The 23,390-nt window shown below is 41.4% G+C and overlaps 1 protein-coding gene across 1 annotated transcript; it reads left to right on the forward strand.

Moving 5' to 3' along the window:
• The first annotated feature begins 9,996 nt into the window (after positions 1–9,996).
• Positions 9,997–11,074, forward strand: FGFBP3 (fibroblast growth factor binding protein 3). Its single transcript, XM_063162846.1, has one exon. It carries the CDS (start codon positions 10,421–10,423, stop codon positions 10,925–10,927), a length of 507 nt encoding a protein of 168 aa, XP_063018916.1. The 5' UTR covers positions 9,997–10,420; the 3' UTR covers positions 10,928–11,074.
• Positions 11,075–23,390: the final 12,316 nt, after the last annotated feature.

Genomic DNA, 23,390 nt, shown 5'->3' on the forward strand with positions numbered 1-23,390 from the left:
TGGTCTTTACTGCATCTTTTTAAAGTGACAATTTGGAATTGTTTTTTGTAAGTGATGTCGGAAATAATTGTTTGTAGCTAATTGCTAATGGTTATTACTGATGTGCAGATGATACACATTACAGTAGTTTACAGTAGTAAGGTCTGCTGCAGTAAGTGCAGTGTAATGATCAAGACTGCAATAAATTTCAGAAATTGCATATTATAAACTCTTTATTTTCATTTCCAGTAGCATATTACTGAAGGTACTTCATATGAAACTACACCAAATAGCTATTCAGACTACATCTGCTGTTGCTGATTTAATAACATATAAATATTGACACTCTATGTAGTTTTATTTTCCTAGACTGGGAAGCATTCTACAGATCACCCACTTCTGTGAATAGCAAATGAGCAAGACTCATTTTTCCTAATAATTTTTTGCAATGATTAGCTGTGATTTCTGACTGACATTTTTCTCATGACAGGGCAAGCTCCTGTTTTAGGTTACACAAGATTCAATTAATATTGTTAGGTTCAAGTGTGATAAGAAATATTAAAATTATTACAGTAAACCAAGGTTTACTTCAGCAGAAATTAAGAGGCAAAATTATTTCCTATTTACACTATTGCAGCCACTCAAAAGAAGTATCTTCAAAGCAAAAACTTGGCAGGGCTTTGTTATCTATGTACCAACTTTCTTGGTTTGGCAGGGCAAAATAAAGGTAATTTTTTAGTAAATAAAAGTAAAGGTATTTTTTTTTTAGGGAGTTCTATGGCTATTCCTCAAACACGCTCTCTGTAACTCAGATCACCAAATATCTACTCATGGATTCAGCACAGTGTGTGTGAGGTATTTCACTAACCAAAAGCAGTTCATTTCCCTGCCTAACAGTACCACATGTACAATACCATTAAAATCCCAGTGACCTAAAAATAGCTTCTAAATAGCCCTGGTGTCAAAACAGGGCAACTTCACAGATACCTCATCAAAACACTCTCATTAGCCAGTGCCTAAATGTCTGAATCAAAACACAGTTCAGTGCAGCAAAGTGCAAGTGGTGGGGTTTACAGTGCATACCAAATGCCTCTCCTGTTCAAATAATTCCCACTGTCTTCCCTTCTGTCACTCTACAAAATTCTCAACCACCTGCAGGTCTTGTTCCTTTATCATATACTTGAGATAAATACAAAATTCCTGTGGTCACACAGGACCACAGCTCAAGTAGCAGAATTTATGGTTATGTGCAACTTTAGCAAATGAAGAGAGCAGTGGAAATATCAATGTAAGGAAAACAAGATCATACCTCCATTGTATGCATCACACCTCCAGTTTTTTCTTATCCCTCTGATTAGTATCAGATGCCTTAACATTTCAGTTAAACTTTCTGTGAGGAACAGCTGACCTAGGTTGCAGAAAGAGAAACCTGTTACACAACTCAGTTGTCAGAAGCATCTGTTGCTGCTTTGCTTTTGCCAAAATCACGCCTCTTGTGTTGGATTTCAGATGAGGCACCTACGCACACCATATTGAGCACATTTCCATCACTTGAATATCAGTAAAAATTATTTTGTGATAAAGTCTTTATTCTTCATAAACTGTATTTTCCCCTTAATTTGGGAGGCTGAAGTGGCTTTGTGGATATTAACCACCATCAGTCCAGTGCCCCAGGCTCTGATGTACCTGAGTGGTCTCATCACCATGGTTACAGACTCCCACCACATAAACTTTATCTCTTTGAAATAGTTTGACTCACTTTCCTGAAACCTCTTGCCCTTCCCACTGTAAAGCAAAGTAGGATGCACCCTCTGGGCATGGGCTATTCCTCAGATTTCTAGTTCTCTTAAGAACCAATTTTCATTCACACCAAAGAATGGTACCAAGATGTTAAAGGCCTGACTTTTTTTTTCCTGGCATATTTGGCTTGAAAAAACTTCTGTAGTCCTGATCTGGTCTTGTTATTCCTTCCCAGTCCCTACTTGTGTCTAATCATCAAAGATATCTTAGAAAACCCAGGGCTTATGAATGAATTTCACATTTTTCTTATGTTAGGTAGCTACACGATAGGAAAACTGCCAATCAGTGGAACTACTGACAGCAGTAAATGAACCCAAGATTTTTCATATGTGCATAGTACAAAATTAATGAAGATGCTAGACAAAATGTAGGTTTATCTTCATCCACAAGAGCAGAATTTCATCTTGAGACTGTTTTAGTTTACTTTAGGTACTAAGAGGACATTAGTAAAATTTGCAGAAACTGTTTCATAGAGCTTCCTGCAGTTCAACATTTTAATAGATTTTTAACTAATTAAATTCATCTCTGCTCCCACCCCCAGTGAGAACACATCACTTTATTTTACCCTTTTCATGTTTAAATCTGGACTGGCTGGATGGAGTCTGTACACACTATTTCATGGGCTCACATCTGCTGATGACTTTTGCATGAAACGTGTGCAAGTTGTCTGAGCTTCTACTAGAGTCAGGGGAAATCTAGGCCAAAGAGTCAAACATGTCTGGAGCAACTTCCTGAATCAAGTGAAGATACTTCTTCGGGCTGAGAGGAAAACCTGGCTAGGCTGACTAGCTGATGGGGAAAAAGCCAGGGGTGCAGGATAGTAAGAGAAAGGGAGTAACAAGATCCAATGAGCAAACAAAGTAGTTGTAACTTTTTGCTGTTGGTAACAAAGCTGAACCAGTTAGAGATTTTAAATAAATGAATGCATAAAACAAAAGAGAGTATAGAATATTTACTAATGCCTAGTCAATAACATAATCATCAGAGCTAACATCATGACAAATGTTCTTGGTGCACATTTGCTAGCAGAAGGAGAGAAATGCATAAAAGAGCTGAGTTTCAAGAGATGAAACTGCAAATTAGGCATTGCCTTTTATGCTTTGGATTATAGCAGAATATTAGTACTGCCAAACCACATTGTGACAACAAATTAACAGATAATGGTGATTAATAACCCTAAATTTCACTTCAAGAATGTTTATCCTGTAGTACCAGTGCATCCAAGCTATGAATTACAGTTTCACCAGACTGATACTTCCTTGGTGTGCTACCAGCCTACAGTTTTTAAGCTCTTCAAGGGTTTGAAAACCCCAAACACGTGTTACCATCACAGGCAGCACACAGAGCAGCTGTTACTGGGAACAACAGGACTTTGGGGACCCAGCAGCTCACTGCAGGCTTCTCTCAAAAGGGGTTGGAGTTTCACTGTACTGCCAACAGCTATGTACTGCAGAAGTACAGAGTACTCTGAAAGATGTTTGTAGTGGAAGCCATTCCTTGAAGTGTGTTCAAAAGTTACCATGATGATCCTTAGAGACATCACCTCAGCACAGACAGGGTGAGTCCAGGGACAGGGGAATAGAGATAAAACATAATGCCTTTTGTGCTGAGCTGATATCTGACAATGCAAACTGATTTTATTTGCAGCACAGGTCACTGCACTCACTACTACCATCACTTTTAGTTCCAGATAATGCACAACAGTTGCTCACCTGAATATGCACTACATTTTAATTTTTTTTCATAGAGGCAGCATTCTGTTTTGTTTCTGAATAACCCCCTTTGTGAATTTAAGCCTAACTTTCAGTGACAGGCAAGCTAGACAGGCACAAAATTTGAATTGTAAATGCTTTGTTGAGCTTCAACTGTTGTTCAGTAGGCCTTACTTTATAAAGCTGAAACGTGTAATTTTGGGGTGGCACAAGCTGAGCTCAAACAATGCCTCAAGTCACATGCTTCCAAATATATATTCTGTCTTTAAGTGTTGCTACAGCATTCCTCCTCCCCTGCAGACCAGTCATGAGAGTCATTCCTGGGAAACACACTGACATAAGATGAAGGAAATCTATATCCAGTAAAAAACAAAAACAAAAACAAAACAACCCCAAATCTCTTGGATGTAGAATAGTAGTATAGGCTAAAATTTTCACATAATTTAATGCCACTGATTATTGACACTAAAGTTTCTGCATTACTTAGAAAAATCCTAATTTCCTTTCAAGAAATGCTCATTGCTGTCTCTGAGCCTCAGCTATAGGAGTGTTTCCAATGAAAAAGGCAGGTTTTCGCCTCATATACTGACTTACACTATAGGATTTTAGGGGCAGAAGACCCATCATTCAGCACCCCCAAGGGGTTCTCTGGGGAGAACTGGACGTGTTGGGCAGAAGGAGTCACTGAGATTTTGGTATCTCTTGGGCTGAGCACCCAACATCAAGCATGCAATCTTGTACCACAAACCAGATTTTCCCTAAATCTCAGCCTGCAATCCCACTGCTCTATTGTGCCTGCCACCTGCATCTCCCAAGCCCTGCAAGCAGCTCCCTCTCTGCAGGACACTCTGGTATTTGCTGTGATGCTGGTACTGCCTGATCCAGTAATTCTAAGGGTCTCATCATTATGCTCTTCTAATCAGTCAGGGTAGAGAAAAACTATTTCCCATTTCTAATTGAGCCTTTTAGGCCCAGAGAGACCAGGATGCAGAAAGGAGAAAGCAACCTGGACTGCCTAACAGAAGAAAAGACACAAACCTGACCATGTGGGATGTGGAAACTCAGTGGTCTGTGTAGTGACAAGGCAAATGCAAAGGAGCAGAAATATGATAATCAACTGCCTTAAGTAATTTTTACTTTTTAACATTTTAGTTCTTTTTTTCCCAGGTGTTTTTCTTTGGTGTTTCTTTGTTATGGCGTATGGTGTTTTAATTTATTTGGTATTTATGCAGAGTATAGTTCTACTTAAGAAACACAATATATCAAACTCATTTGAATTTTGTAAGAGCCACCACTTGTATGGTGACAGAGTATATAAAGGCTTGCACAGCCTGTGTATTTCTGCCCCATAAAAATCACAATAATTTATAGGACAGTGCCAACTTCATTGTTTGCTTGTATCTAATATACCAGCATTTTCCCCACTATTTTGGAACTTCAGATAAAACCACAATGTAAAAATAAACATAATCCATAAAAAAATGGGGTTCCCATAGAAAAACATCCACATTTTAGGTACATGACATCTTTCACAATTATCTCATTTGACATTTACTTTTTGCTGTAATAGATTACATATCAGCTCAGAGCATGGAAAACCAATCTCCAGCCTTCAGCAGGTGGCAAAAGAATTCAGTCCAAATAAATTGACTTTCTGGGCAAGTGAAACATCTGAACCCCCTCCAGTTTCAAGAGAGGTATTTTACCATGGAGATACACAGAAAGCACTGTGCATATTGCATTTTCATCAATGACAAAAAAATGACTATTTCTACTATCTTTTACAAAATTAAATTAAACATACCAGGATGGTTTATTGTTATAAGCTTTATAAATTTGCCATTTAGTTTTTCTGGCTTTTAACTGGAATCTGATAGTTCAGACCTTTTCTTCTAGAAATCTTTTTTTTTTTTTTAACTTGTGTTCCAACATACAGGCTTTTTACTCAATTTGTAAGATATTTAAAAGAACTCAATCTTATGTTTACAGCTTGGTTGTCAAATAACTATGATTTGTTTCCTCATTAGAAAGCTCTACAGTTACATTTTTTAAATTGAAACCCTCACAATTTACATTTTCAGAATGTGAAATTTCCTTGCATTTCACAAAAAGAAGAAAAGAAAGAAGCAATCCCAGCCCTCTGCTCTCTCAGTGGTCTGTGCAATGTTCCCTGCCCTGTGTGCTGGATTCAGCTCATGCCCCGTCCAGGTTTCCATCCCCAGCGCTCTGCTCTCCCCGTGCTGTGCCTGCTGCTGCTGCAACACCAACGTGCTCTCACACCATCTGATACAAGTGTTCCCTGATAACACTTTAATAGATAGCTCCTGCATCACTTTAGCTCCCCACACCCTCCTGCTCTTCAGCTGCTTTTGTCACTCCAGTTATGAAATAAGCCTTCCCTGGCATGCTGGTCACCTCCACCACACTGCAGCCAAGAAATAGTGTCAAGATGCATTTGTCGAGCTAATTTTAACACTTTACATTTCTAGAAATGTTCAGATTAAATGGGTTCCTCCAATCCTTCTGTGCCTAAAATAAGGGGACCAGGGCTATTCAAAAGGGAGCTCGTTTTCCTTCTGCAGTACTTGCATGGGGTTACATGTAGGTCTGTATGCATGTTGCTACAACAAAGGGTAATGGATCTCCCACTTCTTCAAACTGACCATAGGATGACCAGCCATAAGTTCTATGAATTATGACATTCTAATGGAGTCCTCTGTGCAGTACTAGCTGAAATAAACTCCTTCTGTGATTTTCTTCACTATTATTTCGAACAAGCTTAAAGAACGGAAAAGGCAAAGCTCAAGTTCAGCCTTTCACAAGACTTAGAGCTTTGATCAGCTGACAGAAAAGCCTGGAGTTGTAGGGGTGCTCCAGCAGCTCCCATACCCAGCTCAACAAGGGGCATTGTCAACACTGAGGTCAGTCTGTTCACTGCACAGTGAAGAATGAAGGTAGGAAATAGTGGTCATGTGGGCCCTCTGCTAATGGAGACAACAATGACTCTTTGACAAACACTTGGGAAGCAGAAACAAAAAAGCTTTCCAAGTTTGTTTATGAAGGTAAAGAATAAGCATGGCAACCTTTATATGGCTGATAAAGCAGCATCCTCACAGTGGAAAGCAGATTACAGAAGAGAACATTAAGAGGTGGACTCTTAAATATGAAAAATAACATACTTTTAAAAATAATAGCATGTAGTTGTGCATCTCTAATTAGAAACACAACAATCTGAATTGAGAAGGTACAAGTCAGCTAAAGAAAGGAATGCATACATGGTGCAAGGAACAAAGCAGCTCCTGTGGAGCACAGGAACCACTACCAAAAACTCAATTCTCTAAGACTTCCTGACCTGGGGGGAAAACAAGGCAATGACTCAGACCAGCTCATGGAAAGGCCTGCAGAGAATGCAAGATGAAAAAGATGGTGGATATGTGGAACATTTTCTGTTAAAGTAGATGAATTAAAGAGAAAATGTATTCTGGGATGATTCAGAAGTAGTGCAATGTCCTGGCTTCCAAGAGAGCGATCATCATCATCAGCATGATCTGTTGACTGAAGGATGGGCATATGAACAGTTTCAAACCAATTCTGCATCATAAGAAATTTATTTATAAATCCCCTGATCAATACTGTGCAGTTTCTTTTCTATCATTTTGCAAAAAGCTACCTCTTGAACAAAAGGTTGGGTTGAATTTCAGGGGCACTTGGTTGTCAGGGAATGAAAGAAGCAACACACGAACACGTCAAAAACCTGGACAAAGGCATCAGTCTGACTGTAGAGCAATGCTTAAATGGGATCTAAAGGTAATAGAGAAGGTCAGTCTACCTCCCTGTAGACACATTAAATATGATGCTATTCTCTTGAGCCAGTACCAAGAAATTGGAAGATTGATAGCTCAAACAAGAAGGTTAAACACAGCTATGGTCTTGTGTATTTAAACCATTTCAGTTTATGAATCATAAACATTGCTTACACTACCCACTTCTCTGAACAGAATTTATAATGACAAGGCTGGAAATTGTGACTACTTTCCACTTGTAAAACAAAAATGTTTTGCAATCATTTGCAGTTGTTACTGCAGTCCTAGAAGCTAGAATAAGAGAAACTGATATTATTCTTCACAGTGACTGGAGTTTTTATAAAATACAAATTATTAATTCAACTGAATTGTTAAAGATCAAAACCCTGAAGTCAAAACCCTAACACAGTTTCCTGTGCAATATCTTCAAATACTGCAAAGTGGCCTCTAAACATAATACAGGTTTTTCAGTTCAGAGTTAAAACCTAAAGGATAATTTATTCGTTGACCAATGAAAAGTGGGATTAAGGCTATGATCTGAACTTCTGGAATAAAAGGATGCATAAGGAGATATCTTTAATCAGTGATTCATTTTTTACCATTTGCCTTCTCAATTCTTTTCTTTGTTAGGTTAACAAGCCCCTTGTTTAAATCATCTCATCATAAAGCAAGTTTTCTAGGTCTGTGATACTCTCATTACTCTTTAACAGACTCAGTTCAGTTGATCTTTATCACTTTTTGAAGAGTAATCCTTAAACTGGATACAATGCCCCATTTAAAGCCTGGCTTTAGCCCAGATCTCTATCTTATGGCTGATATCTTTATTTCTGTGCTTGCCTTTTCTGCTATTGTATGACAGCTGTTGTCTCACATTCATTGTGGTCCCTGTAGCCTTTCATGCTTTCCTGCAGACATTGCTCCATCAGCACCCATCCCCTTGGCTTTGTGCAGGTGTTTCAGACCAGGATCTTGCACTGCCTCCATTGAACTGAGTTTCATGCTTTAGGCTGGTCCTGAGTGTTCACATTAACTTTGAATTTGGTTTAGGATCTGGACTGAACTCCAGGTTAATCCAACAGGGTACATCTGTAGCTCCTCATTGTAGAACTCACATGGTAAAGCACACTCTTTACTTCATCTGTCAGATGGACAGGCCCACTAACTCCCCAGGGATTTGTTTCAGGCTCTCTGCAGAGTCAAGGGAAGCATCTCTGCACATGATTCGTGTGCACGAATCATGTTTTCAAAGATAACTCCGTAACCAGCTGCTTCTAGGGCTATAAAGGTTATTCTAACATAGGGGGAGAGTCGGGAAAGAGCGGCCAAAACCCAGCTACAACAGCAATACAGACCAACTAGATTTAAACTGCAAACACAGAACAAAAGGATACAGTGATTTTAGTAATGTAAGAAAGATCTTCCCCCCACTATATCCCCATCAAATCCAAGAGAGAAATTGCAGCTTGTGCAGGAAAATTAATATAAAAGCAATGAGCACCAAAGACCAACACCTGCTTTACTGCAAAAGAGAAGTCACAATCATGGAGGCAAGTGTGTGTGTAAATATAGGAGCAGGAGAACATGGCAAAGAATATTAAGAAAGATTAGTTATTGTATGGGTAGGTTAGAGAAATCTCATTCTGGTTTATTTTCTTTCTTTAGCTCCTAAAGTTTAATGATTTGTATGAGATGTAAAGTAAATTGTCCAAAAAAATTTAACAGCAATGTGCTCACTGAAACACAGAGTAATATTTTCCTCCAAAGCTGATACACTTAGGATAATCTCCTATAAAAATTATCTCAAACATATTAGACAACTCCATTTCACACTGCATGAGTGACAGCAAGAAAGTGAAAAATGGACAGAGATCTCAGTGTAATAATATATAACAATTACAGGTGGTCAGAACTTAATTTGAAAGCAACACCAATGTTTGGTGAATTAATAAGCCAAGGCACATGACGTGCCTTGTGCTCACTGGAGCCATAGAAGATTTAAAAAGTCACAATGCAGTCCTTTATGATGCCTCATGGTACCCACAGCCCTCAGTCAAAGGCCAAAATTCCTCCTACAGCCCATGGGGAGTCCTCAGCACCCATGAAAGTGAAATACACAATGTGGCATGCTGAGAAAGGAGCCACACAGTTATGCATGCAACTCCAGGCAGCTTCCTTTTGAGAATCTTGGTTGTAAACCCTCTCCTATGGTTTGTTGTCCAAGATATTTTATTTCCTTCTCAGGGTCCTCTCTCCTCTGCTGTTTCTCTCCCACTCCAAACAACCAGCCAGGGAGAGCTCTAACTATGCAGTGCAGTTAGGAACTGGGAGAACTACCTGAAAATGTTCCCGCTTCCCTGAATTAGAGAATCCCACCTCTTCTCCAGGAGTCAGTCTCTCAGTCTCTCAGACTCTGCAGAAATCTTTCATTTTTAGCACAGAAAGATCAATTAGTCAATATCAATTGCTCTTGTCATATCATAGAATGAGTTATCTCATAGAATGGTTTGGGTTGTGAGAAACTTTTAAAGGTCTGCTACTTCACCTATTCAACAGGCTGGGACATCTTCAACCACTTCCGATTGCCCAGAGCCCCCTCCAGCCTGGCCTAGATATTTTCAGGGATGTCCCCGCGCTGTGCCCCCGGGGAGGAGCGTCGGCGGGGGCAGTCCCCGCGCGAGCATTGATAACCGCGTGCCGGGCCCGCCGCGGGCAGCCGGGAGCGCCTGCCCCGCACCGCCACGCAGCGCACGGCCGCCGTGAGTGCTCGGGGCTGCGAGGGGAGAACCGGGTGCGGGGGAGAGCACGGGCTTGTCCCTAGCCGGGTCGGATGCCGCTCGCAGCTGCGGTGCCGCACGATGGGCTCCGGTGCTGCTCTCCAGTTACGGCTTCCTGCCGGGGTGGTCCCGGGAAGGAGCTGACGGATGGACGGACGCGAACGAAAAGCCCCGGGGATTACGAGCCTGGAGGGATCAGCCCTCTCCGCGTCCGGCTGGGGCTGGCGGGACCCCGGGGGCTGCGCTCCCGCCGGGGCATCGCCCGCCACGCTCCGTGTGTCCGCAGGGCGCGGAGGATGCGGCGGGAGGGAGCGCCCGCACCAGGACGCGCCGTCGCTGAGGCACGCCGAGGATGAGGCCGCCCCTGGCGCTGCTGGCCCTGGCCGCCCTGGGGGCCGCCGCCGGCGGCGCGGAGCGGGAGGCGGCGGAGGAGGCGCGGGCGGGGCGGTTCTCCACGCCGGAGCGGCACCGGTGCCGCTGGGAGCTGCGCTCGGCGGCGGGGGCCAGCGAGCTGCGGCTGAGCTGCCGGGCGGCGGGCGGCGGGGCGGCGCGGAGCTGCGCCTACCGCGGGGAGCCGCGGCGCTGCCCGGCCTTCGGCGCCCGCAGCCGCCACTACTGGCGGCAGGTCCTGTCCCGGCTGCGGCGGCGGCGAAACCCCTGCGCCCCGGGAGCGCCGCTCAGCGCCCGCCCCTGCGGCCCGGGCCGGGCCCCGCCCGAGGCACTGCTGCGCCTCCTGCCCGAGCCCGGCCCGGCCACGCCGGCCCCCGGCCCGGAGCCCTCCGAGGACCCGGCGCAGACGTACTGCGCCGAGCGGTGGCACTCGCTGTGCAGCTTCTTCGTCGGCTTCTGGGAGGGCTGAGCCGCTCCGGGCCGCGGGAGGGAGCGGGGCCGCCCGGGCTCCGCACCCCGACACTGCCGGCCCCGCCTGCCCTCGGCCACCACCACCGGTGCCCCCAGACCCTGTCCGCTCTCCTCTTCTACTCCCCAATAAAGCGGTAACTGTTTCGAACAAGAAGCTCGCGTAATTCTTTGTCTCGCCGAAGCCCTGTAACACCTGCAACGCCGTTCCAGTGTGTAACTGACCTGGGTGAGAGCCCCTAGGCACTGCTCGTGCATTCAAGTACTTAAATTTCTTTCAAGGGACATAAATACAAAGAGACAGCTGTTCTCTCCCTAAAATCAATTTCTATGAGCCTAAAGTTTAAAGTTAGACTGGTTACCCAAGTAGAATACCATACATTTATACCAGAATAAGAAACGACTGAGACCTCATTGAACTCTAGAAAAACCTTTCTTGCTGACCGATTTCACAAGCTATGTGAACCAGTCTTGTTTCCCACAGCACAGCTGGGCAACTATCTCCAAACAAGAACTTGAACAGGTCTGAGCGAGAAACCAGCTGTGAAAAGAAAGGCTGAGAAACTCGGAAGCATCTAGGTACAGGAACTGGATTTAGGAGGCGAATGGTATTTCACCCAGCTAATGGCATACTGTTGAAATAGTCAGGTTTTTTTTCTGCGGGAAAGAGGGGTTTGAGTGATACTTTATCCACACAGAATGGGGTACATTTTGGCAAGGAAAACTAAAGTTTCCCTCAGCTGTCTGGGCTCCGACACAGCCCTAGACATCTGCCTATCACCAGGAAGAGTTGCAAACTCTTTCTGTACGTTTTTAAGGATGGCTGTGAGAAGGCCACTAAGAAGTAATCAGGGTCTTCCCAGTGCCTCTCACAAGGATCTGGGCTGTTGCATGCAACTCTTAGTGCCAAAACAATTTCCTTTACAGCAAATAGCTGGATAATGCTCTGTGCAAGCACTATGCCAAAGTTTCATCACCACTGAATGTGGCTTGGATGACTATATTTTTTTAATGACGGCTCACTTTTCCTTCATGTGCCTGCCACCCAAGCAGCCACAGAGCCGGCTGCTGGCTTGAGCATCGCACAGTACCTTGCAATAATGCCCAGCTTTGTTTTACTTCCATGGGCCCAGCACAGCAGCTTTGTGCAGTGCTGCTAGAGCTTGTATTTCTCACCATCAGATGCAAAGGTGGAACACCATGGCAACCAAGCTGATTACCCACATCACTCTGCATTTAAAAACCCAGCTAGGAAGGCTGAACAAATTCATTGTTTACCCAAGAGGGAGAAGAAAGAAAAGGATCCCTTACTTTATGTTTAACCACAGTATTTCCCTGAGTCTCCAAAATAGCTCAAAATCTTCCTTTTAGCACCACTTACTAATAAAATACAACAACCCAAGAGACTGTATTAATTGCATTTACTGTGGTTAATAACACCAAAGCCTAGCACTGAATAATATACACTCAGTTTTTCTACTGACAAACTGATCTGCAGATCCCAAAGGCTGGGAAACCATACTGAGATCCTCAGATTTGTTTTTAAGGGTGAAAACCATGGCTTTTTGCTTCCTGTCTCAACATTTTAATCCTCTCCCATGATTGGATAACAGCTGCTGCTCAGCTCCCCAGATCTGCCCATGCACCCACCCCTTACCTCAGCTCTCCCATTGCAGCTGTGCAGTCCCTCACCTCTGCTCTGGGTCCTGGCTTGGCTGGCTCCTGTCACCGCATCCTTCCTTCCGCAGCACCTCCTGCCTGTCCTCAGCAAGAAGAGCCAGCGTGGCCCAAACCCTGGCTGTTTGTCCCATTGGCCTGATCAACTCTTCCCTCCCAAGGAAGGTGGTGCTGGGGATAATCGACCTTTCCCATATGCAGCTGCTGCTTGGGCTGTCATCACAAGGGTGCTGCCAGCTGACAGAACAGTACATTAGGTGTGTTTTTCAAGGAAAAGCATAAGCTACCTAAAAAAAAAAAAAAAAAAAAAAAACCAAAACAAAAACAACAACCAAACATCAAATTATTGACATTTTAGCTTTTCCTAATTTTCCTTTGGAGAAAAATCAGTGATGCTGAATTTGGGCATACTATTAGTGCATCTGGCTTTAATTGCTCTCTTTATTTGTAGAAAGCCCTTGATCCTATTAAATAGCACTAATCTCTCTTTCACCACCTTCTGATTTTGAAGGAAATTAGAAGATGTTACTGTAATTTGCAAGGTTAAAGAAGGCAGTAAGCTGTCTTGCTGCATGTAGCAATTCTTTCCTGTAAAGTGACATCAAAAATTAATAAATGGAATTACTCTTTCATCACTGTCTAAGCAGAGCTTGTCCCACAATGGATCTGGAGTTGCAGACTCCAGACTTTGAGCAGTTCAGTCTTTTGTCCCAGTCCACAACAGGGATTACTCTTTCCTGGGTTCTGGACTAGGCAGATCCTTCTGGAAGATGCTGATTTTCCCTCTCAGTCTTTATTCATTCCTCTGAATTCAACAAGTGAAAACTGCTCAGACAGTCATAGCTCAACCCTCAGCTCTACCAGCTGTACTTGCCTGTATTTGCATGTTAATGTTTCCGCAGGTAATTTTGACACCAATGTTTCCTACTTGAGTTTAGGACCAACCTGTGCTAGGAGAGTCTGTGAAGGGATGCAATGTTTTTGGAGGTTTGTGGTGCAAGGTAAAAGCCATCAGACTATTAGCAAATAAGAACAAAGTGGAGACACAGAAAGAATAAAAAGAAATTAAAAATTAAAAAAGCAACTACTCAAGCTGGAGCTCATTGGATAATGGAATCTTTGGGAATCTCTCTTTAATTGCCCCTGACATATTTCAGGTCTCTCTTGTGCTGTGAACCCTATCTAAGACTTACTGTAAAGCCAAGCAGCACACGAGGTGAGTGAACGGCAGGCTTTGTCAATTTGCCCAACAACAAATCCCCTCCTCTGTAATAATCTGGATTTTTAAGAATTCCAAACTCACTTCATGAACACAGCTACATGAAAGAGGCTTTTAACCATACAATATTACAGAGTTTAGATTAACTCTCTCAGCTGTCATTCTCCTTCCTTGTACCTTGTACAGATATCTGTATGTGTTAGGTACAAGTATATGTCTGTTGGGTACATGTATATCTCCAGCTTTAATAATTTTAGGCTCTAACATGATATTATTTTCTGGCATAAAATGAGAAAATGTTTGATGGAAGCGTCATGGTAAAACATAGAACTAATTTCTTATTACACATTCACAAAGTACTAAAATATCTATTTAACAAAGGAAATCCCTTGAACAAAATCTGGTCCAATTAAAGATATCCAAATCCTAAAATACAAAATTGTATCAAATATCTACTTAGGCACACATTCTTAATTCAATAAGAAATGTCTTAAAGCATTTCATTCTCCATATTATTTACAGAGCCCATATTTAATCTCACTAGTAGAGCCAGCAGATATTCTCTCATGAGTAAATTAAAGTCTTAGGTCCCAAAATGTCTGTAGGGCTTGAATTCTTGGTTGAAAAAGAACAAAAAATTCCTAATTAATTTCTTTTTTCACACTGCAGTTGGAACTAGAAAATACATTAGATGTATCATCCTCAGAGTTAGTTTAGTGAAATGCAGAAGAAAGTGTAGTGGCTAACCTTTTAAAGCTGTGTATCTTTTCAATTTAAAAAAGTACTGTGCACTTCCCAAAGTCACGATCCTTAGCAGCAGCATGATTTGCACTAACAGGAATAAATATAGCCTCAACTCCATGTGTTTGCTGTTTCTTTTTTAATTTTAAGAGCAAAACCTTTTCCAAAAGTATGAATAAATTTATCACTGGGATTCTTTTGATGGGAAAAGACTAACGAGACAGCCACACAAGACAGTATTATTTTGTGTTGGTTGAGACAAGATGCTGAGGATTTGGAGCTGATCTTTTGTTTCTGCTCAAAGACAAATGGTATAAAATTTATATGCATGCTTCTGTCCTGACAGCAAAGGGATTCAGCACGACTCTCGACTCTCGCTGAGAGCTAATGGCTCTTGGGGATGCTGCTCTCTGAAGTCCCTGGGCGTGAAATGGTCTCTCGCAATTCATCTCCCGTTAATAGCAAGACTACAGTGTCTCTTTTTTTTAAAGTTCTTTTGTCCCTGCCTGAAGCTGCCCGTGTTGCCTTTGGAGCCGAGAGGGTGTAGTGTGATGGTTTTCTCCCCTCAGCAGACGTCGGGGCAAGCTGGAGGCCCCATGGCAAGCGGGCCTGATGTCATCCCACCCAGCAGGGGCCAATGAACGCCTGCAGCCCCCGGCACACACGGACACACGGGCACACGGACAGCATCTCAATGCCTCGGGCTCTGCGGAGCTCTGCGGGGCCCGGCAAATGGCAGCAGGAACCCAACAGGCCGGCTCCTTTCAATGGGCGTCTCAGGGCCGGAACACTGTGGGGCCGGGGTCACGTAGGAAAACAGCAGCGGAAAACAAAAAGTAGTTTGGTTTAAGAAAGAAGGTATTATAGACCCAAGGGAGATAAAGCTTCTGTTTTCATTTCTGTGAGATGAGGTAGCCCTGGGGTGGGGGCCAGCCATGTGCAGGGGGCACCTATGGGGAAAACAGAGAACTGGAACACCAAGAGGACCCATCTGGCCCTTTCTGCCAGCACCGGACTGGTGGGGAGAGCCCAAATCACCTGGCATTGGTTGCTTTCTTCTTTTTAATGTGCCCATGTGGTAAACGTGGCTTAGTAATGAAATAACTTCACAAAATGACAAGTATATGCCTGATGATACCCCAATATAATCAGCCACAGCTTGGTCTGCCTTTTACATAGGTCCTCCTCACCTGCAGTGGTCGTGCAGATGTTTCATTGCCTTCTTCACACTCTTTGCTGCCTCAGGAGATCAAACTGATGCTCTGGTCCATTTTCACCTCTGTAACTCCTTTCCTCACAACTTGATGGAGTGGTGGGACTCTCAGCAGTGCCAGTTCCTTTCAAATTATTCAAACTAAGGTGCCAGTGTGGAGTAGGCTTCTTGTGGGAAATTTGGAGCTAACCCCTGAATGAGGTTAGTGAAAATATTTCCATCACACATCAGTTGCAGTAGAAGTCATTTACACTTGAGAGGAAGTACCAGCTAATTTTAAATCAGTGGAAGTATGAGTAAAAAATTGGCATAGGTAACTCAGAAGATAAGCCTAGAAAAGTCATAATTTCCTGAAAAATGATAGCTCATTTGTTTTTTTATTATTACAGTCTAGGTAAGGACTAAGTACATATAAATATTCTTTGTAAATTTGAAACAGTGGTTTGTTGGATACCCTCTCTTTTCTAGGCACCTTAGGGATCCTGTTCAGCACAGGCTTGTGCTGTTAACCCAGTTATCCCACACGGACACCCCAAGGCTGGGGAATATTGAGAGGGGTGTGTGGCCATTGTCACACAACACACACAGCAAACTGAAGCCATCTCCATTCTAGTGACGAGCACAAACTATATTTTACCAACACTGGATGATCACCATTTATAAAGAAATATAAAATAAAAATAATTATGAAAAAAAAGTGGTCTAAAGTCTTGTGTGGGGAGAGAGTGAAGGGACAGAGATTTAAGGCTAACAGAGTTTTCAGCTATGTTCCTACTGGTAAATTAACCTTTCCAAAAACTTCAATAATTGCTTGAGGCCACAGAAAGGTAGCTTCTGTCAGATCTTCTCTCTTTAACTCCTAGGGAAAACTTTTGTGGACTCTAATAGAAATGCATTGTCATTCAACTTCATGTGTGTGTCTTCATGAGCTCACCACAGGGAAGAGCATCCTTCCCTGAGCAAAACAGCTTTTACAGCTGCTGATGCTCTTGAGTTGCATTAAGGTTCTAGCTGGAAGAAGTCAGACCAAGCAATATGATTTCTGTTAGGTATGTTAAACCAACACAGCTAGTGCACTGCCAGACTGACTGGAAGAGCAGTAGGATGTAAAGGGAGAAAGCCCCCACTGCCTCCCAGTCTATTAAAATGAGCCACAAACACAATACTGATGTGGTAAGTCAGGCAATATGCAAATGGCTGCATGTCCCAGAAACCCTAATCCTATCAAGAATGCAGAAGATGTTAATTTGGCCATCTTTCACAGCTCATAAATCTATGTGCAGCAAAGCCAGGCTGGCAGATGTCATCCACTAGCACTTCTTTGAGGCTGGCAATCTCGGCATAGATGCCCGATCATGCCTCAGTAAAGACCAATGAAGAGCATTGTTTGTGTGGCCTGGGGGCAGCTTCTCACATTTTGCTACAATAGCGGAAAACAGTGGGAAATGCGAATGACTGATTGGCAGAACTGGTGGTCTTGGTTGTCCTGCTTTCCACATAGGGAGCTACAGATTTCACATGCATTTTTCATCAGCAGCAAGCAGATTAGTCTACCTTGTTCTCAACAGTTAGTGGTGTGTATTCCCCAACTTAAGTTTTTGAATCCTAAACTATAAATCCAAGCTGGACACAGTTCCTTTTGTCTCAGGCAGATACTCCTTACTTCAAACTACTTAAAAGAGCAAACAGCTTTATTATGATGTGATCTTACTCCTAAGATTTAACATCTAGGATAGAAATATTCTATTTCAAAGCAAGCAAAGGTCTGTAAATAAAATATCTCTATAACGATATATTCATTTTATCCTTCTCAAATACAACCTTTGAAATTACTGATATAGCTTCTTTAATACCAGCCAGAATTAATCTAATTTTTACAGTGAGGATGATAAAAGCACAAGTTGCTCAGAGGGGTGGTGGAAATATCCATTTCCATCCCTGGAAACATTCAAGTTGGACAGGGCTCTGAGCAACCTGATGACATAGTTGAAGATGTCCCTGCTCATTGCAGGGGTTTGGACTAGAGGATTTTTAAGGGTCCCTTCCTACCCTACTATTCTAGGATTCTGTAATAATTTGCTTTTAAAAGATGTATATTAAAAATACCACAGCAGAACTTTTTGTGTGAAGTTACCTGGGACCAAGGCGGATGAACCTCACTTTTATGAACTGAAATGTCTTTCAGTTTCTCAATGGATATTGTGACTATCACAGAACTCCATGTCAAATCACTTTATTACAGCACTGGGCTGAAAAAAGAAATGAGACAAAATTATAAAGAATGCTGTAGAGAAGCAGGGATTTCCAGCAATAAAAATGGCACGTGACTGTGTGCTATTACAGGTACAGACATCCCCATGGAAACTGCTGTTCATTTAGGATGTGTGCATTCCTGTCACAAGCCACCCACATCACTTCATTTTAGATCATGAAGCTGCAGCCCCACAGAACAGATTTCTCTGCTTGTTCAGAGGGTCTAGAGAGGGGCAGGCTCTAACTGAGAAGCTGAGCTGCTTAATGCTGGCAAATCCTTGCTCTCTGCAACAGGGGAGAAGGTGCAAAAAGCAGCCACAGTTAAATAATTCAGATGGGTCTGAACAGACAGGATGCTGCAAAGAAGAAGAAACCCAAATGAAGTCAGTTTTAAAACTTAAGGACATAATGAATTTGCTTGGGAAATCCTGGTTGCATTTTGCCATTAGAATTAGATATGACGAGGGAGAATGCATTGTGTCTGATGAGATGATAACTATTCCAACTCAACCTAAAATCACTATTGCTAAATTATGATATAAATATAGTTCTGACTAATTTTCTGGACACTAACAGAATTAAGAGGCAAATGTGTGTTCACAGGTTTGAGATAATTCATTAAAACTAAAACTAGTAGGTCAGTGAGTCCATTATTTTAAGTAGGTTAAAGATGCTGAACCACAAACTCCAGAAAATAAGTACTGTAAATTCTGTCCAGTGGAGGAGACATATTAAACATTATTTTGTAGTCTGTTTGTTTTTTTTTAAAAGGAAAACATATTATTTATTGATATTGCAGTAAAACATCTGTAATACATAACAGTGGACCCTATCACACAATAATATCTAAGCTATTAATTGTACAAAGTCACACCATTTTTCTTCTTTATAAAATACTAAACACAGCTGAAACTTGACATATGAAATATTTAACTCAGACATTTTGTTCAACTGCTTTACTGAACTAGCATTTCTGAGAGAGGGAAGTCTCAGAAGACATAGAGGAGGCATATCTAAACCCAAGAGTTTATGGACTATTTTTATATGACTCCTTGGCTTTTAAAATTTGCCACAAGGTTCTTGTATCTCTTGCAAAGTATTGCCATGATTTCAGTATTTCTGCTGGACTACCTCCCTACAGCTGACACATGGTACTCACGTGAATAAAACTATCCAAAACTTTAAAGCATGTCCCTGAATAAATCTATTTACACTAAGTGTCAGATTTTCCTTCTAACTGAAACATTCCACTTAACTGCTCCAGGTCTGAAACTACTATTATTTCTTTCTGCATTTTATAAATATCTGTTCTTTTTATTAGTGCTTCCAAATTTATAATTGACTAAGAACACTTTAAATAATAGGTGATATTTCAGAAGTGCTTTGGAATATGGTTTAATATACAATTACATAAAAAAGTAGGTTTCCGTATTTGTCCAGTCCTATCAATAATGGGTTATTTCCATTCGAATTCCCCTGGGACTTATCTGCTCTGTGCTAATATTGAGAATTGCTTGAAATGAGCTAGCTCATCATTCTGCCTCTCCACCTCATTTTGAGTCTGATTATACAAATGCCAAGAGGCTTTTAAAGCTGCCCAAAATGCTTACATGGCATATATATGTAGGATGTTGGATAGAAGGTTCACTGTAAGTTTTTTTTTTTATTTCAGAAATTCAGCAATCTGACACACTGACAAAAAAGAGCAGCGTGTTTCTCTAATTTTTCCTCCTTATCAAGACACTTGGTGCCTTTCACTCTAATTTAGTGTGGATGATTTCCTTGACCCTGTGGTGTAACACTGACCTGATTTTCTCTGTTAATGTAGTTGCCACCACTCTGAGATGCTCAGTCAATTGCACCCACAACCCTGCTCCCTTCCTCTTTTTTAAACCTCATTTTTTTCTTAAGGTCTGTTCTGCACCTTCAGACATCCATCTCTCTAGTAATGTGCTAAATGGTTCTCCATTCAGAGATTTACTCCCAATAGGAGAATGTTTTCTTAAAACCTATCATTTTGCAGTTTCTAGTGCATTTTCACATTCCTAATCTTTTGAAATAAGCTTTAACATTACCTCATTTAGTTTGAAGTCAGATTTATTTCACTGTCTGATTACCTGGTTTAGAATCTTTGCATTAAAAAACACCTTTGGCACAATGGGCTTCAGGGGCCTCATGTCATTACTGGAACTATGCTGCTATCTACACAAATTGCACTTATTTATGTGGTTTTTAATTATTTCTAAATCTTGAAGTTTACCCAATTGCTAAGTGGTTTTTTCCCCTAAATACAGAATTAGACTTTGTTCAACAGAAACAAGTGCTCTAATGAATACTTATTATTCAAAGTAAACCTCTTTAATTTCAAATCTAATTAGTTTATCTCATGTTTGCTATGCTTCAGTAAAATACTTTCAAATAGGGAACTATGATAAGTCATCATATGCAGGTTTATTTATTTAAAGATGACACTTTTGCACTGCTTAGTAGCTAACTCTGTCATCAATTGAAACAATACTTAATGTGACTGCTGACAGCTTCTACTTTGACTAAAAAGCTATTAGATACAATATCCGCCTCAGCTGGGTCATAAATTTATATAGACTAATTGATTTACTGTTACTAATTTTTGCAACAAAATCAGTTTTTACCTTTTATAGAATCACAGAATCAGTAAGATTGGAAAAGCCCTCGAAGATTGAGTCCAAACTATTTGCTTAATTTATTTACCTGCTTAATTTACTTACCAGCTTCTTTATCAGGCTAGTAAGAAATTCTATTTCTGTACACATCTATTGATCTGTGATGCGCACAGCCCCAGAAAATTGAATAGATTTCTTGTGAAAGAAATAAATATGAATTAATAAATTTATTGTGAAATAAGCTTCCAAATGCATTGCTGGCAAAGTTACCTTTTGAAAAGGAGCTGGACAGCACAAAGCCAGACATTTCTGGCCCTGACAAAAACTAGTTCCCAATCCACTTCACAGGCTACTTTTATAAACTATTCAATATTAACCCTTCCCCACATGTACCACTCCAGTTCTGTACACAGTATTAGCAGGTGACACAAAGCTGCTTTCCCAACTATAAAAGGCCTCCATCACACATTCTTAGGCACTGGTGCATCTTCTTTTGCTCCTTAAACAATTCACATTTGTTTTACATGTTAAGGTCTGCAAATACTTCGTGGTCTTTTGAAAACTGCAAATGGTCCTACCTTAAAAACTCTGCACAGAAGTGTTCCCCTGGCTGTGTCACTGCACATGTCAGGAGCCACCCCAATCACCCTGGGTGCCCCTCAGGAAGACTCCAGCTGAAGCACACTCATAAATGAACCAGCTTTATCAACATTGCAGATGGAGAGATGGATCTCACCTCCACTTCCTTCGAATTTCCTGGCTGCATTAAAATCCCCACCTTCCCAAATACATCCTACCATTATACAGAATCCAGGGGGTTTTCTGATTGCCTCTGATAAATCAATGCTTCAAAACCAAAGTTTTGAAGATCTGTTGCGCAGGACACTTGCCTTTGGTATTCAAACTCTATTTCTTTTCTTGCACACAGTTCACCAGGTCTAACATTAATGTTTTGAATTGGCTGCAAATTTTCCCTTTCTAAAACGTGTTCTTCTCAAAAGGAGCCTCATAATGTCCATACATCAGTGTTTGTTTGCTTTTTTATGTCAAATGTAAATTGGGAACCTGATATACCATGACTACTTTGGTCATTCCCAACAATTATATTTGTTATTCCTAACATGCCTTTTCAGGGTGTGTAGAATTTGCCTTTTTTTGCAGCTTACTATTTCTTCTATTCTCTCCTTTCTGTCTGTCTTCTCTCAGTTGCCATCCTTGCCCTTTTTAGGGCAGAACTTGTTATCTTCAAACCAATCACCTACATGCTTTTTCTTTTGCGTCCTGCTCTGGCTGCCTGTAGCTTTTTCTGATCTAGTGAGCCACAGGGAGAGGGAAGAAAGCCCTTGATACTCTCAGAAGCAGCAGTGCTTATGCTTGCTGCACTGGGACAGGAGGAGGGACACACCTCCCCTCATGCCCTCCACGGTGACACCACCACCTCACTCGCCTCCTTCTGCAACTTAAGCACAGCTCCAAGAACCAGAGAGGGGCACGCCTCAGCCAGCCTCACTGCCAGGTCACTGAAGGCAAGAAAGCAACCTTCAGCTCAATACCAATCAAGTCTCTATTTTTTAAACTGGAAGGCAGAAGGAAAGCCACTCATGGGGCTGTTTCCAGTGAAAGAGAAAACCCATTTTATTATATGAAGTTCAGGAGATGGGCCAAAGAAGGGGACATGGCTCCTAGGGTGCAGCACTCTCACTGACAATAATGTTCTGAAGAAAAAACACCTTCAAAACTTCATTTAAATTTTTCTTTCAGAGACTGAGCAAGAGTATGTGTATCCACAGATACACATACGTGGCTAATGAGCAAGTTCAGGGTAGAAAGGACAGTAGTAATTCCTTTATACACTCTGTCATTTGCATTCTAAATGCGTGCCAACATACCTCTGTAACATGCACTGTATGGGTAATCAACTTTTTCAATTATGTAAGAGTGTGGCTGAATTTTTTTTTGATTTCTAAGAACTAAAGTTTAACTTCTGAGTAAGTTTTTTAATAAAAGATCCTAATATTTCCAATTTGGTTAGTTGTATAATTTCTTTTTATACTAATTATTTAATTAAACAAAACCAAATCTAATGCAAAATGGAAAGTTAATTTTTACAACCCAGATAAATTCAAAAGCAATTTTATCAGAAGTTATGTTTCAAAGACCCTTTAAAGATTTTCATTACCCTTGATCTTAGAAAACATTTGCTGTCCTGCCCTCTAGTGCTTATGTCTATTTAAGTCTTATATACAAACCTGTTTTTGGAAACCTACCACCATATAAATGGTCCTATTGAAATAAAATTACTTACTTATTGCAATACTACCAGTGATCTAAACAGTTCCTTCTGTTGTTTCTCAGGTATGTATAACACCCATGCAGTTATCTGAAAGGTAAGACTCTTCAGGTTACTTTTCATCTTACCAAACCAATGTAAGCAAGTTTTCTTTCTCAGTTCTGGACCATATAATGGAGTTTGAAGTGCACAAATTGTAGCTGACTTTTGGGTTTATTACTAAAACATTTTCACTACTAGCTAAAGCTGTTAGTTAGCCACATATAAAACTACAAGTTTTCACAGTATTTACAGGTTTTCATTCACATTAAATGCTCTTCTACTTAATGCAATTAATTTTGCCTCCAGTGATGCAGTTTGTTACAGCATTGTGCATGCTTACATTTAAAACAATGGGTTAACATACTACATCTGTAATTACTCCCAAGC

The sequence above is a fragment of the Melospiza melodia genome, chromosome 9, assembly GCF_035770615.1.
Source record: "Melospiza melodia melodia isolate bMelMel2 chromosome 9, bMelMel2.pri, whole genome shotgun sequence".
In the NCBI taxonomy this organism is placed as follows: domain Eukaryota; kingdom Metazoa; phylum Chordata; class Aves; order Passeriformes; family Passerellidae; genus Melospiza; species Melospiza melodia.

What these genes read in the sequence shown, in the direction of transcription:
- FGFBP3 (XM_063162846.1), top strand. Translation starts at nt 10,421, where the DNA reads ATGAGGCCGCCCCTGGCGCTGCTGGCCCTGGCCGCCCTGGGGGCCGCC.